Here is an 11,862-nt window from a genome sequence, read left to right as displayed (position 1 = left end):
AGTATGTAAAGGATTGGGGATGAGGATTTGTTTAGCCAAGTTTCAGTGAGTATAAAGATGTCAGGGTCAAGAATAAATATAAGATCGGCTATATCCACCGTGTGTTTTACAGAAGAAAGACAGTTGAGTAATGAGCATTTAAGGGATGTTTTGGAAGTGATCGTAGACATATGTGAGATAGGAACTTGTTTGAGATTTGCTTTATTTGTATACCTGGTGTTGGGGTGGTGTCAGTCGCGACCAGCATGACTCACTTACTGGGGGTCACCTGGGGGGGGCAATTTAAAATAAAATAAAAAAGTTAACATATCTTCGCCGGCCCGGTCCTGTGTTGAAACAGGAAGCAGGCAGCCTCCCTCCCCTCCCTTAAGCCAATCACAATGCTGCAATGGCAGCGTTGTGATTGGTCAGGACACCGACCAGCCAAGCGCCTATGGGGGGGCCATTTTCTTAGCCTACATGGAGAAAAGGCAGAGTGTGCATGACTGGTTTGGTTGGCCCCAGAGGGCTGGATCAAACAGTCAGCACCCTCAGCAGTGGGCAAGCCACTCCTCCACTGCCCTAAAGCAGCCCGCCCACCCACACGCACCCAACCAAACGAATGTCTGACATAATATCGACAGACAGAATATCGACATGCAAAAGTATCGGAGCAAAAATATCGACAGCAAAAATATCGGAATCCTATCTTCATAAAGGTAAGTACAAAAATATCGAAAAAATAATATCGTAGTACAAAAATATCGGAATCAAAAATATCGTTTTTTTAAATGTATTAATAATAATGTAAAAATAATTTTAAAATACATATAATTTTACAACTATTAAATAAAGATATTAAAACAAAATTAAAACTAATACATATACATTTAAAATAAATAAAACACTTAATAATTTAAAGTAATTTTAATTTTTTTCATGTAATTTATTTGATTTAATGTAATATATTTTTGTTTTTACCCTGTACGCCTGTACCCCAAAAACCCAAAACTGACCCTGAACCCTAAAAATACCCCTGTACCCCAAAAACCCAAAACTGACCCAGAACCCTAAAAATACCCCTTTACCCAAAAACTGAAAACTGACCCTGAACCCTAAAAATACCCCTTTACCCAAAAACTGAAAACTGACCCTGAACCCTAAAAATAACCCTTTACCCAAAAACTGAAAACTGACCCTGAACCCTAAAAATACCCCTTTACCCATGAACTGAAAACTGACCCAGAACCCTAAAAATACCCCTTTACCCAAAAACTGAAAACTGACCCAGAACCCTAAAAATACCCCTTTACCCAAAAACTGAAAACTGACCCTGAACCCTAAAAATAACCCTTTACCCAAAAACTGAAAACTGACCCTGAACCCTAAAAATACTCCTTTACCCAAAATTAATTAATATTATTTAATTACCAATTAATTATTAATTAACAATAACAATAAAGTAAATATATTAGCACATTTGCTGTAATTAATTTAATTTAATAATTAATATTATTTTCCCCAAATAATTAATTAAGAATAACAATAAATTATATATAAAAATTACTATAATTAATGTAATTAAATAATTAATATTAATTAATTACCAACTAATAAATAATTATAAATATGTAAAAAATTATATTAATTAATTAACTAATTAATAGAAATTAATTACCAATTAATTATTAATTAAAATATGTACAAACATATATCAATTAATTAATTATTATTAAATTACTTCCCACCCTATTCCCCTATAAACCCATAACCCGCTACAGAACATATTTATCAATTAATCAATTAATTAAAAATAATTAAAAATTATTTCTCAATTAATTAATCAATAATTCCTACTAATTAATAATTAATTTAACATAATTAAATTACTTCCCACCCTATTCCCCTATAAACCCACAACCCGCTACAGTAGTAAAATACAATATTTAATTAAATTACATTAAAAATAAATAATAAAACATAATAAATACAATATAATATACACTAAATTTATTTAAAAATTGATATTAGTAACATCAAAGTTATTAATTTCGATATTATTGACATCGATATTTACAACTTCGATATTACTGATATCATACCAATATCGATATTACTTACCTTCGATATTTTGTCCCATCGATATTTAAACTTCGATATTTTTGTATATCGATATTTAAAAATCGATATTTTGTCTGTGTACCCAACCAAACACTTCTGCTTTCTTACAGTGAGAGAAGCAGAAACGTAAAATGGTGATTTTACCATTTTATGTTTCTGCTTCTCGCACTGCGAGAAAGCAGTGGGGCGAGACTCCTCCGCCCTAGTGGAGGAGTCGCCCCTGGGTGGGATGTCCTGAGAGGGTGAGTGATAATAGTCCCGTTTTTTGTGGTAGATATGGAGTGGTCAGTCAGAGCATGGGTATAAGTGTCAAGGAGGGAGAGTATATTGTGGTTCAATAGCTGTATAACTAGCCTATTAAGGCAACAGGAGTGATTGGGATTCAGCGTAGATCTCCAGTAAGGGAGTGTGACCCAGGTGTAGGCAGGAGTAGATACGATGCAGGTGGAATGGAATTGGATGAAAGAGTATTGTTAGTCTGGAGGGGAGTTGTATGTGGGGATAGCTTGTGATCAAGTTTGGAGGTGATGTGAGCTAGTTAAGTATGTCATCCCTGATCAGCTGTAGTTCAGATGTTATAGTTTTGAGCATGGAGTAAATGTAGCGACTCCCAGGAGGCTCCTTTAAAGGGTAGGCACTGTACTGTGCAGTGTGTGCAATGTGGCCAATAGCCAGCGTCTTACCATACTCTTGATTGGCAATATTTTTGCACTGAGGCTGTCTGTGCAGACCTTTGATTTATTTGGATGTGTGCAGAAAACATTCTCTGAATCTAATTTCATCTTCTAAGGGTAATGCATGTGTGGTATTTGCTCACCTTTGGCTTCCCTCTTGAAGATCGTAGGTGCCGCTTACGACAGGACAAGGCTTTTTGACTTTACTATGTGTTGCAACATCTCTTCTTCGCAGTGATGGGTCTCCTTTTGTTTCAATGCAAGTCAGCATCTGGTGGCCATGAGGATGCTTGTGCATCTTACTGTGCTGTGTCTTCACACTCATTCTTTCTCACCCCTTATATTTATGCATCTTGTACTCATGTTAACCAGTTTCTATGTTGGGTGCTCTTCTCTTTCAATTTTAGTTTTTAACAAGGCCATGATGACGCTGCATGTTTGTATATAATTAGCTTCTAACTAAGTATACACAAACAGCCCTTGTAAACCATCTGGGTATCCACAGCATGAGGGGCACCAATGCATGTCTCTGTGGCTACAAGGTGCACAAATGACAGAGGCCAGAACGGACGGATCAAAAGAAAAGTAAATAATAACATGTCACCAGAGTCATCACGGCATGTAAATAAGTATTTAGTAAAGCCAAAACATCTGACTTGCCTGTAAAATACAATTATGCACAGGCTGCTGCCACTGTGCCATTGATGCATGTATTCCAGATAATGAAGCACCTTGGACATAGGTATTTTATTTATGTATTTTTATTTATAAAGTTTTATATAGCGCGAACAAGATCCCGAGGATAACAGAGCGCTTTACAATATGAATGAGAGGAATAACAAAAGCAGTCTCATCTGTAAACATCTACGATATACCAGAGTTGTGATATGGTGCTCATTAGCACTGCCAGCATGCAACTACAGTTTCCAGTTGCCAGACTAAAAAAACTGGAACTAAGGGTTCCTGTAAGCTACTTTAAGGAGGCAGATTTAATGAAGGGGCTGGGTATGGAATGGATCGAACAGCCCTGTGATGAAACCGGAAGAGAGGGGCCAGATACCTGGGAGAGAGATCTCACTTTTTCGTCTCTTAACCCTTTAATTGCTGCCGTCGGCCAACGGTCGTCACGAGCGCTACCTCCCCAGTGCTGCGCACGACCGTTGGCAGACGGGCCAGCATTCGTTCTCTGAACGTTCAGCACTGGGCGCTGAACGTTCGACGCTGGGAACGGGTTAAAATCGGTTGCATTGTGTGACCTGTACTACTAAAAAATAAACATTTGCAAACTTATATTAGGGCATAATTAGAGGATACCACACAGTTTCAGGTGCCAGTAGCCAATCAATAGATTGTGACCACAACTGAGGTTATACATTATTGCTACAATCAACTCATTAATCACTAGGAAATGCGAAGGGCACCTATTACATGCCTTCCTTTGTCTAACGATTCGCAAAAACATTTGTAAATGGCAATGTACATTTGATATATTATGAACGTAAACCCCTTTCATACATTCGGCCTAGAAGGTGTACAAGCTTAAAACACACTCTTTCCCTCTCTTATTACACAGCTGATTTAATATAAAGAGAAGTGCAAGGTTCCATTGACTAGGGGCATATGTGTGAAAGTTTGGTTTTGTGATTCTCAAATAGCGAATTTTTGAGAATCGCTTTTTGAGAATCGCAAAACGAGATGTATGTAGGTTTTGTAAAAATATTTGCAAATTCTACTTATTCCTTAATTGCGAATCGCAAAGTGCAATTCACAATTAACGAAACCCTCCACATTCATTCCTATGGGCCTAGAGGCAAATTCTGTGATTCCTTATTTCGAGGCATATGGCCCTCAGTGACATAATGCAAAATGACAGGCGCCCCTGCGGAAAGTGGTGAAGAGCCACTGAGACTTCCATTACTCATGAATATTCATAGGTCAAATGCTCGATGACGGATACCTGAAGAGCGGGACACCTCTGGGTCGCAGGAGCAGCGGGGCACTGAGATAAACCCCTACAAGGCCTAGGATTCCACTGTATATTATCCTCGTACATCTTGATCAAAATTTGATATATTTGTGCACTTCTAGCATAACGGCTGGGCCCAATCTCCCTGATATAAACGTATTCATCACATTTATTAAAGTTCTTTATGCAGTCAATAGCACATATATTGCACCTTGTGCTTCTGATTTTACGTGCTGTGACTTTTCTTTGAGAAGTATTGTTCAGCTGCCAATGGAAAAAAGTCCAATAAACGTGTGTCAAACCTAACCTCCTTATATGGAATGTTATTGTAACTCACAATTGTCCCCTGTCTGTTTTTTTTCTGAAAACAATTACGTTATTTTCACTGAGACTTTGGTACTCCACCTACCGCAGTTTGCTCATTAAATGTAATGCATTTTCTTGTGTATACTTTATTCTCCTACCTGTCCCTGTCCACAGTAATATTAAAGTGTCAGTGCAAAATACATTACTTAATTATTTTACATAATTCACAAAGACTCCTAAAATGTACATAGATGGATAGAAAAAAAACATATGAAATGCACTGCTGGAGACTTTAACTGGTCGCACCCTGTTTCCAAACAACAAGAAGAAACATAGTAGCAGACATACTTCTTAGTGTGTTTTTTTCCCAGTGAAGATGTGATGCTAAAACAAAAGCACGTTTGATTCATGACAAGAAGTGTGACATTTGATTCTCTCTTTCTAAGCAGCATTGAAAACATAACAACAATGTAATGAGTAGATGAGCGCGTGGCTGATGGACACGAATGCAAAGCAGTGTTATGTGGGCGCCATGTGCTGTTTGAGGAGCAGAACAATCCATTCGGGACAAGGAGTTGGCACTGGGGATCCTGTCATCATATGTGCAGAAAGGTACTTGGGAAGGCTGACAAAGTCAATTTTATCTGCAGGTAACAGTGCCCAAAGGAAAAGGATTTCACTTGCTAGGAGCACTCTGTATTACATTGTAGTGCAATCTGCGTCTCACTTACCAACTCCAACCCATTTGCAGTGAGGTTTTAAAGCATGGACAAAGTGGGCTCTGGCCCAGGGCCCCAGCTTTACATGGGACCACCTGCTACAGCCAGCTCGGTTCTGCAGAGTCTTGCCCTGACGACCCTAAATAAACCTCAAACAGATTGTAATTGACTGCCACACATCACCAATATTTATGTTTCATTCTTTCAGATCAATGCAGGACCTCACCTATTCATATGTCACAGACTATTTGCAGTAATATTAGTGATCTGCTTCTGTGTTACAATATTGAAATCACACCTCACTATCCCTAAATACTCGAAGTAAACACATTTAGAATATGGACCAGTGTGTCTGTCCACTGTCAGTGACCTAGCCGAAGAAGCCATGAAAGAGCTAAAAATTGATTATAAATTCAAAATTGTTCCGAACACGGGCCCCCAAAATACGTTTGGCCCAGGGCCCCCAGAAATCCTTAAGATGTACCTGCCCTTGTCTGTAAATATTCCTCTCAACCTGGAGTTAACTTAGAAGTAGAGCATGGTGAAGAAATAACTAAACATGCATCTCTTGCCATAGTCCAGATTTTTTTTTAAATGGCAAAATATGTTACTTTGCTATTTTTATATGGGTTGTCCATAAATAAAGTAGGATTTACATATATTAGGTTTAATACAGCGTGTTGGACATTTCATACCTCCATAATGTGATAAGATATAATGTATAGCTGTTCTAAGGATGGATGCGCAAGGGCTAAGACATAATCAATTGTAAGACAGGGTGAGGAGCTACCTGGTCGGCTACTGCTCGCATTACATTGCCATTTTAAATCCTACAATGGGCTGGACACAAAACGATGTATAAGCAAACAAAGCAAGATTTGAGTCTCAAACTTCTTATAGCCCTATAGTTACGATTCTTGATGACCCTTGTTACTGCTATCCATTGACAGACCATGAGAATGGCAAAAATAGCACCTCCGCAAAATCTTTTGTTAAATCTGCCCCCGTATAGGCTGTTGTTGGCCCCCATAATCAGAAGTGGTTACCTTACCCATTTTGAACTGATTAATAGAAAAGAAAGCAGGTAATTTATTCTGTTTCAATAGGTCATTGTTTGCACTTTTCTGTATTAATATGCAGGTCCTTGTTGACATAGTAAGCTTCACCGTGAGCGCTGCTTTAGTGAATTTTCAGTACACGCGCTGCTGACTGCTTAGGTCATATGGAGTTACTTAGGGGTTGTACTATTACTCACAGGAGGGGCATCAATTGCAAATTTACATAAGAAAAGATGGAATAAATAATTTGCCAATGCAAATAGCCTTGCCACTCAATTCCGACAGACGGAATAATGTCAGTGATCTGCTTGATTAAGACCCTGGTTATCAGCACACCATCCACAAGGGTGGCAGAGGGTGGGCAGTGTGACGCCCTTACTCCAATGGTCCCTACCCCTGCAGGCCGTCGTTCATAGTAGGTTTTCCAAAGGCAGAGCCGTTAAGCAGCCTGAAGTTGAAAAACTGGCAATCCACCTGGTACAAAGTGTAACAGGTTCCAAGGGTAGGATACTTACTTTGAGATGAATTTTGCCAACTGTTTTGCATATGGCTGGGTCTATTTAGAGTTGGCATGGTAGGCAAAACAACAATGGGTTGGAGTTCTACCCCAAGTAATTGACAGTGGTTATACTTACTGCAAGCATTCCTCTCATCACCTTGTGAGTGTTTGATGTAGCATCATAAGCATCCCAAGGAATGCCCAGACATTGTGGAAAAAGGTACGGGCCGATGACCTTTTTCAGAGTTGCCCGGCGTTAACCGCCTCTATACCCATTCAAGTTACCAAACAAAGAGGCAGGCGCTGGAGACTGGAAGGCAGGAAACAGAAGTTTATTCCGACGGAGCAGAACACATCAAATCAGACAACAGGGTATCTTCTCGAGGTGCTCTAACCGCATCTCTGTGGCCTGGGCTCTTATACACAAGTTTATTGTTTTATTGCATTGAAACACATCTCTGTCAACACTTTGATGTACGGAAAGACATCCTCGGAATCCCCGCTTCAGGCCCGTTCCCACACACATTTACAGTTGGAGTCCCCACCCCGGTCACAACAGGTGATGATTATCGCGCAGCTGGACATTCCGCCGATTCACGGAATGCATGGGATTGATCGGGTCTCATAGGGTGGGGGCTTTGATCAACTCGTGGATCCTTTGATGGGGGATGCTTCCTACTGTACAGGGGGGGGGGGGGCAATAAACAGCATCCGCAAGGCCAGGTGGCGGCCTGGGAACGAGTAAGACAAACGGGCACAGAGGAAAGGGGTGTTATCAAAGGACCCGGGATCATGAAAGGAATGAAGGGAGGTGTCGCGCTGGGAACAGGATGGGGTTCCGAGGCAGAGCTGCGCTGAAGAGGGGTTTATGACCCAAGGCATGTGAGAGCGGGGGCTGTCAGTGTGTGGGGGGTGCTTGCGAGGTCAGGAGAGGGAGAAAGACGCGCTGGCCATTTGTGGTGGGCAGAGAGGCCATGGTGCTCAAAATGGCTGCCGCTTACGCGCACGAATGGGCTCGAAAAGGGGGCAAGATGGCGCCGATAATGTTGATGTTGCAGCCTAACTTTTAACAGTCCTCCCTTTTCAACATATCTAGCCAGCTTGTCTACTCTATGTCGATCCTCATCAAATTCCTAACCTCGGCATCATATAATGCTCCCATGCGTTCATTTCCAAGGTCCACAGTCTTAGAGCAAATACAACTCATACATAGTGAACACAGAGGTGGCAGGCATTGAATTCCCAAGCATAGTCCACATATCACAACTACGGGAATCAGGATAATAGAAAACAGTCTCCAGCCCCAGTTCTTAACAGTACTCCAGAACCATCCACCAAGCGACCATTCTTCCTGCTCCTGGTGGACTTCTGAGGAGAGTCTGTGGAGGTGTTCGATGGCCTTGTACACTGAAGATGAGTTGTCCGGTATATATGTACAGCAGCTGGACCCAATAATGCGGCATGCTCCACTACGGTCCGCAAGAACCACATCTAGAACAAGGCGGTTCTGGAGAGCCACCAGGCGGACCGCTTGAAGCTCGGCGGTGTTGTTAGCAAGGATACCAGCTGTGATGTTCATTGTTGTCTCGACTGCCTGAGTCAGATGTCGTATGACACGGCTGTTTGCCATCGGACCCCAGAGTGGAACAAGTCCCTTCATAGCATCGAGGAACTGTGCTCCTGTTGAGTCAGCTTGTTCAATGTCTTTGGCTCGCTTTTGTCTATGGTGATTTGCTGGGGCCACATAGGTTGGAGGAAGGACGAAGGAGATGAAACAAGTGCCCCCCCAGCCTTTGGGGAGCCAGGTGTAAGCCTTTGTGCCACAAACGAAGTACATATTTGGAGAGGATACAAAGGAAGGTGGATCGGTAGAGTCCAAAGTTCTGGTGAAACGGCAAGCACTGCGGCCTACCAGCTGTGTCCCAAGCCCTTCTATGCACATGTGGCCTGTGACGTTGATAACAGACAGGGCCACAGTCAGAGTGGCAGCCGTTCGTTTCCGCAGGTAGGAGAAGGTGGGTCTGGTTGGATTGTTGAACACCTGCATTTCAATTTGTTCTTTAGCAGGGATGTCCATGTGGATAGAGTTGTTGGAGGTCTGCGGGCAGAAGTGTGTCTTTGTTTTGTTTCGCCAGACCTCATGAAAGAAGTGCGTCATGGTTTTGCTGGAGGTGGCATTGTCCTTATAGCTTTCTTGCAGGAGGATCAGCCAAGCAAGGCAGGAGCCGTGAATTGAGAAGGGTGAAGGGATGAAAGGTATTGAATGTCCAGTGGCGTGGGGTAGCAGCCCACAGATCCAGCAGTTGGTGGCATTGGTGGCGAGATTGTGCTGGTGGAGTAGCTGCACAAAAGAGTTGTTCCAGAACTCCTTTCGCCTTTCTCTGAGTTGAGGAGAGAGTGAGATCAAATAATGTTCTTTCATGGTGGTAGGCTGTGCAGTGGTTAACAGTATCTGATGAGCAGGTGTGTTTTCCTCCAAGATCCAGAAGGAAGTCATAAGGAGGAGGCAAAAGAGGAAGACAATGAAGATGGCGATTGTCTTTGATTTGTGCATATTGTCAGTCTTTGGGTTCCTGTAGTGGGTATTTCCTGTTGCTTCCATCATCTTCTTATCTGGCGCTTCCATCATCTTCTTATCTGGCGCTTCCTTCATCTTCAAGGTGCTCGGTAGTGGGCAGAACCACAGACTTTGTTTAGCTTCTCTCCGGGTAACCCTTGGTAGTGTTTAGGTCACCGTTCTGAGATTTAACTCAGTCCGTGGTCTACTTAGCCGAAGCTCCCTCCTTTCGACGCAGGAAATACCCTTCTCTGGATGGCACAGTGGGATCAGAGAATTTTGCGAGTTCAAGTGCCTCGGTATCGGGATAGCAGTTTAGAGATGGTCGATCCTTGTTCAGGAGCTCTTCCTGGTTGTCGATGCTTTCTGTTGTGGCCAGGGTCGAGGAGACCTTCTTGCAGTGGTGTGCGTGCAGCCAGTGCCGTTTCCCCTCCACTCGAAGCGCCGTCCGGGTGGTGATCAGTACTTGCCAGGGGCCTGTCCACCGGGGTTCCAAACTCTTCGCCCGCTGAAAATTCCGGACTAGTACGTAGTCCCCCGGTTGGATGTCGTGGCCCGGACCCCTGGAAGCATTGGGGATGGCCTGCTGCACCTGCTGATGAATGACAGACAGAGTTTCAGTTAACTTCTACAAATAATCAGACATTAGGACGTCCGGGACGTCATGAATGGAGGTTGGTTTAGGTGTAGACCAGACGCTCATGGGCCGGCCGAAAACGACCTCGTATGGTGTCAGGTGGTGTTTGATGGGGGTGGAACGCATTGATAGCAATGCCAGTGGGAGAGCGTCTGGCCATTTCAGTCCTGTAGAAGCCACTATCTTGGCTAATTTTAACTTCAGTGTTGCATTGTGTCGCTCGACTAGTCCAGCAGACTGGGGGTGGAAGACTGCGTGGAACTTTTGTGTGATACCCAGCCCCTTTAAGATGAGCTGGATGACTTCGGCTATGAAGTGGGGGCCATTGTCGCTCCATAAAATTCGACAAAGGCCGTAGCGAGGGAAGAATTCTTTTAGCAGTAGTTTTGCAGTGGCCATAGCAGTGTTATCACGGGTTGGGTATGCCTCCACCCACTTGCTAAATGCACACACCACTACAAGCACATATTTCAGGCCTTGGCATCTGTCTAGTTGGATGTAGTCCATCTGCAGGACTTCAAATGGGTGATTGGGAACCCCAAACCCTCCCCGGGGTACTACAGTTCCTTTCCCGGGGTTATGCTGCAGGCATATCAAGCATTGTTGGACCAGACGTTTGGCGGAGTCTGTTATTTTATCGTTGTGCCAAACTCTGGAGACAAGTTCAATCATGGGGGCTGATCCTATGTGAGCAGGGGAGTGTGCCATAGTCAGTATGGGAATCAGGTATGAGTCAGGTAACAACCATTTGTTTGCGTCTTTTGTCCGCCAGCAGCCTTCATCGTCCTTTAATCCTACCCGTGCCCATTCAGTCAGTTCGCGTTGTGTGCTAGCCATTTGAATGTCCCTAACAGTGTCCCTAGCGTCGGTCCATTTTTCTGCTTGTGACCTGGTCACGTACATGCGTGTTGTCGTCCTGTTTTCAGCTGTCGTTCGAGCAGTGAGGTCCGCTAGTGCATTTCCCTGTCCAATAATGTCTGTCACTTTCTTGTGTGCCTGGCATTTGATGACCGCAAGTCTTTTGGGGAGAAGGACAGCTTCGATCAAGGCGGAGACTAGATCCCCATGTAGGATGGGAGTGCCGTGTGAGGTCAAGAATCCCCTTTCCTTCCAAAGGAGCCCAAAATGGTGAACCACCCCGAAGGCATACTGGCTGTCGGTATATATGTTCGCTGTGGTTCCTGCTGCTAGGATGCATGCTCGTGTCAGGGCAATAAGTTCCGCTGCCTGTGCAGATCGCTGGGTGATGCGGGCTGTCTCGACTACAGTTCGGGCTGTGGTGACTGCATAGGCAGCAGAAGTGGTGCCATCGATGAGTTTGATGCAAGAGCCGTCCACCCACAGCT

The 11,862-nt window shown here is 43.3% G+C and overlaps 1 protein-coding gene across 1 annotated transcript; it reads right to left on the bottom strand.

The window, feature by feature from the left end:
* Positions 1 to 8,427: 8,427 nt before the first annotated feature.
* Positions 8,428 to 9,975, bottom strand: LOC147724141 (endogenous retrovirus group PABLB member 1 Env polyprotein-like). The gene has a single exon (XM_086966952.1). It carries the CDS (start codon positions 9,973 to 9,975, stop codon positions 8,428 to 8,430), a length of 1,548 nt encoding a protein of 515 aa, XP_086823078.1.
* Positions 9,976 to 11,862: the final 1,887 nt, after the last annotated feature.

Source organism: Lissotriton vulgaris, chromosome 4_1 (genome assembly GCF_964263255.1).
Source record: "Lissotriton vulgaris chromosome 4_1, aLisVul1.2, whole genome shotgun sequence".
Lineage (NCBI taxonomy): Eukaryota > Metazoa > Chordata > Amphibia > Caudata > Salamandridae > Lissotriton > Lissotriton vulgaris.
Note: the sequence above shows the minus strand (reverse complement) of the source record. Positions and strands in the feature narration are given on the sequence as shown.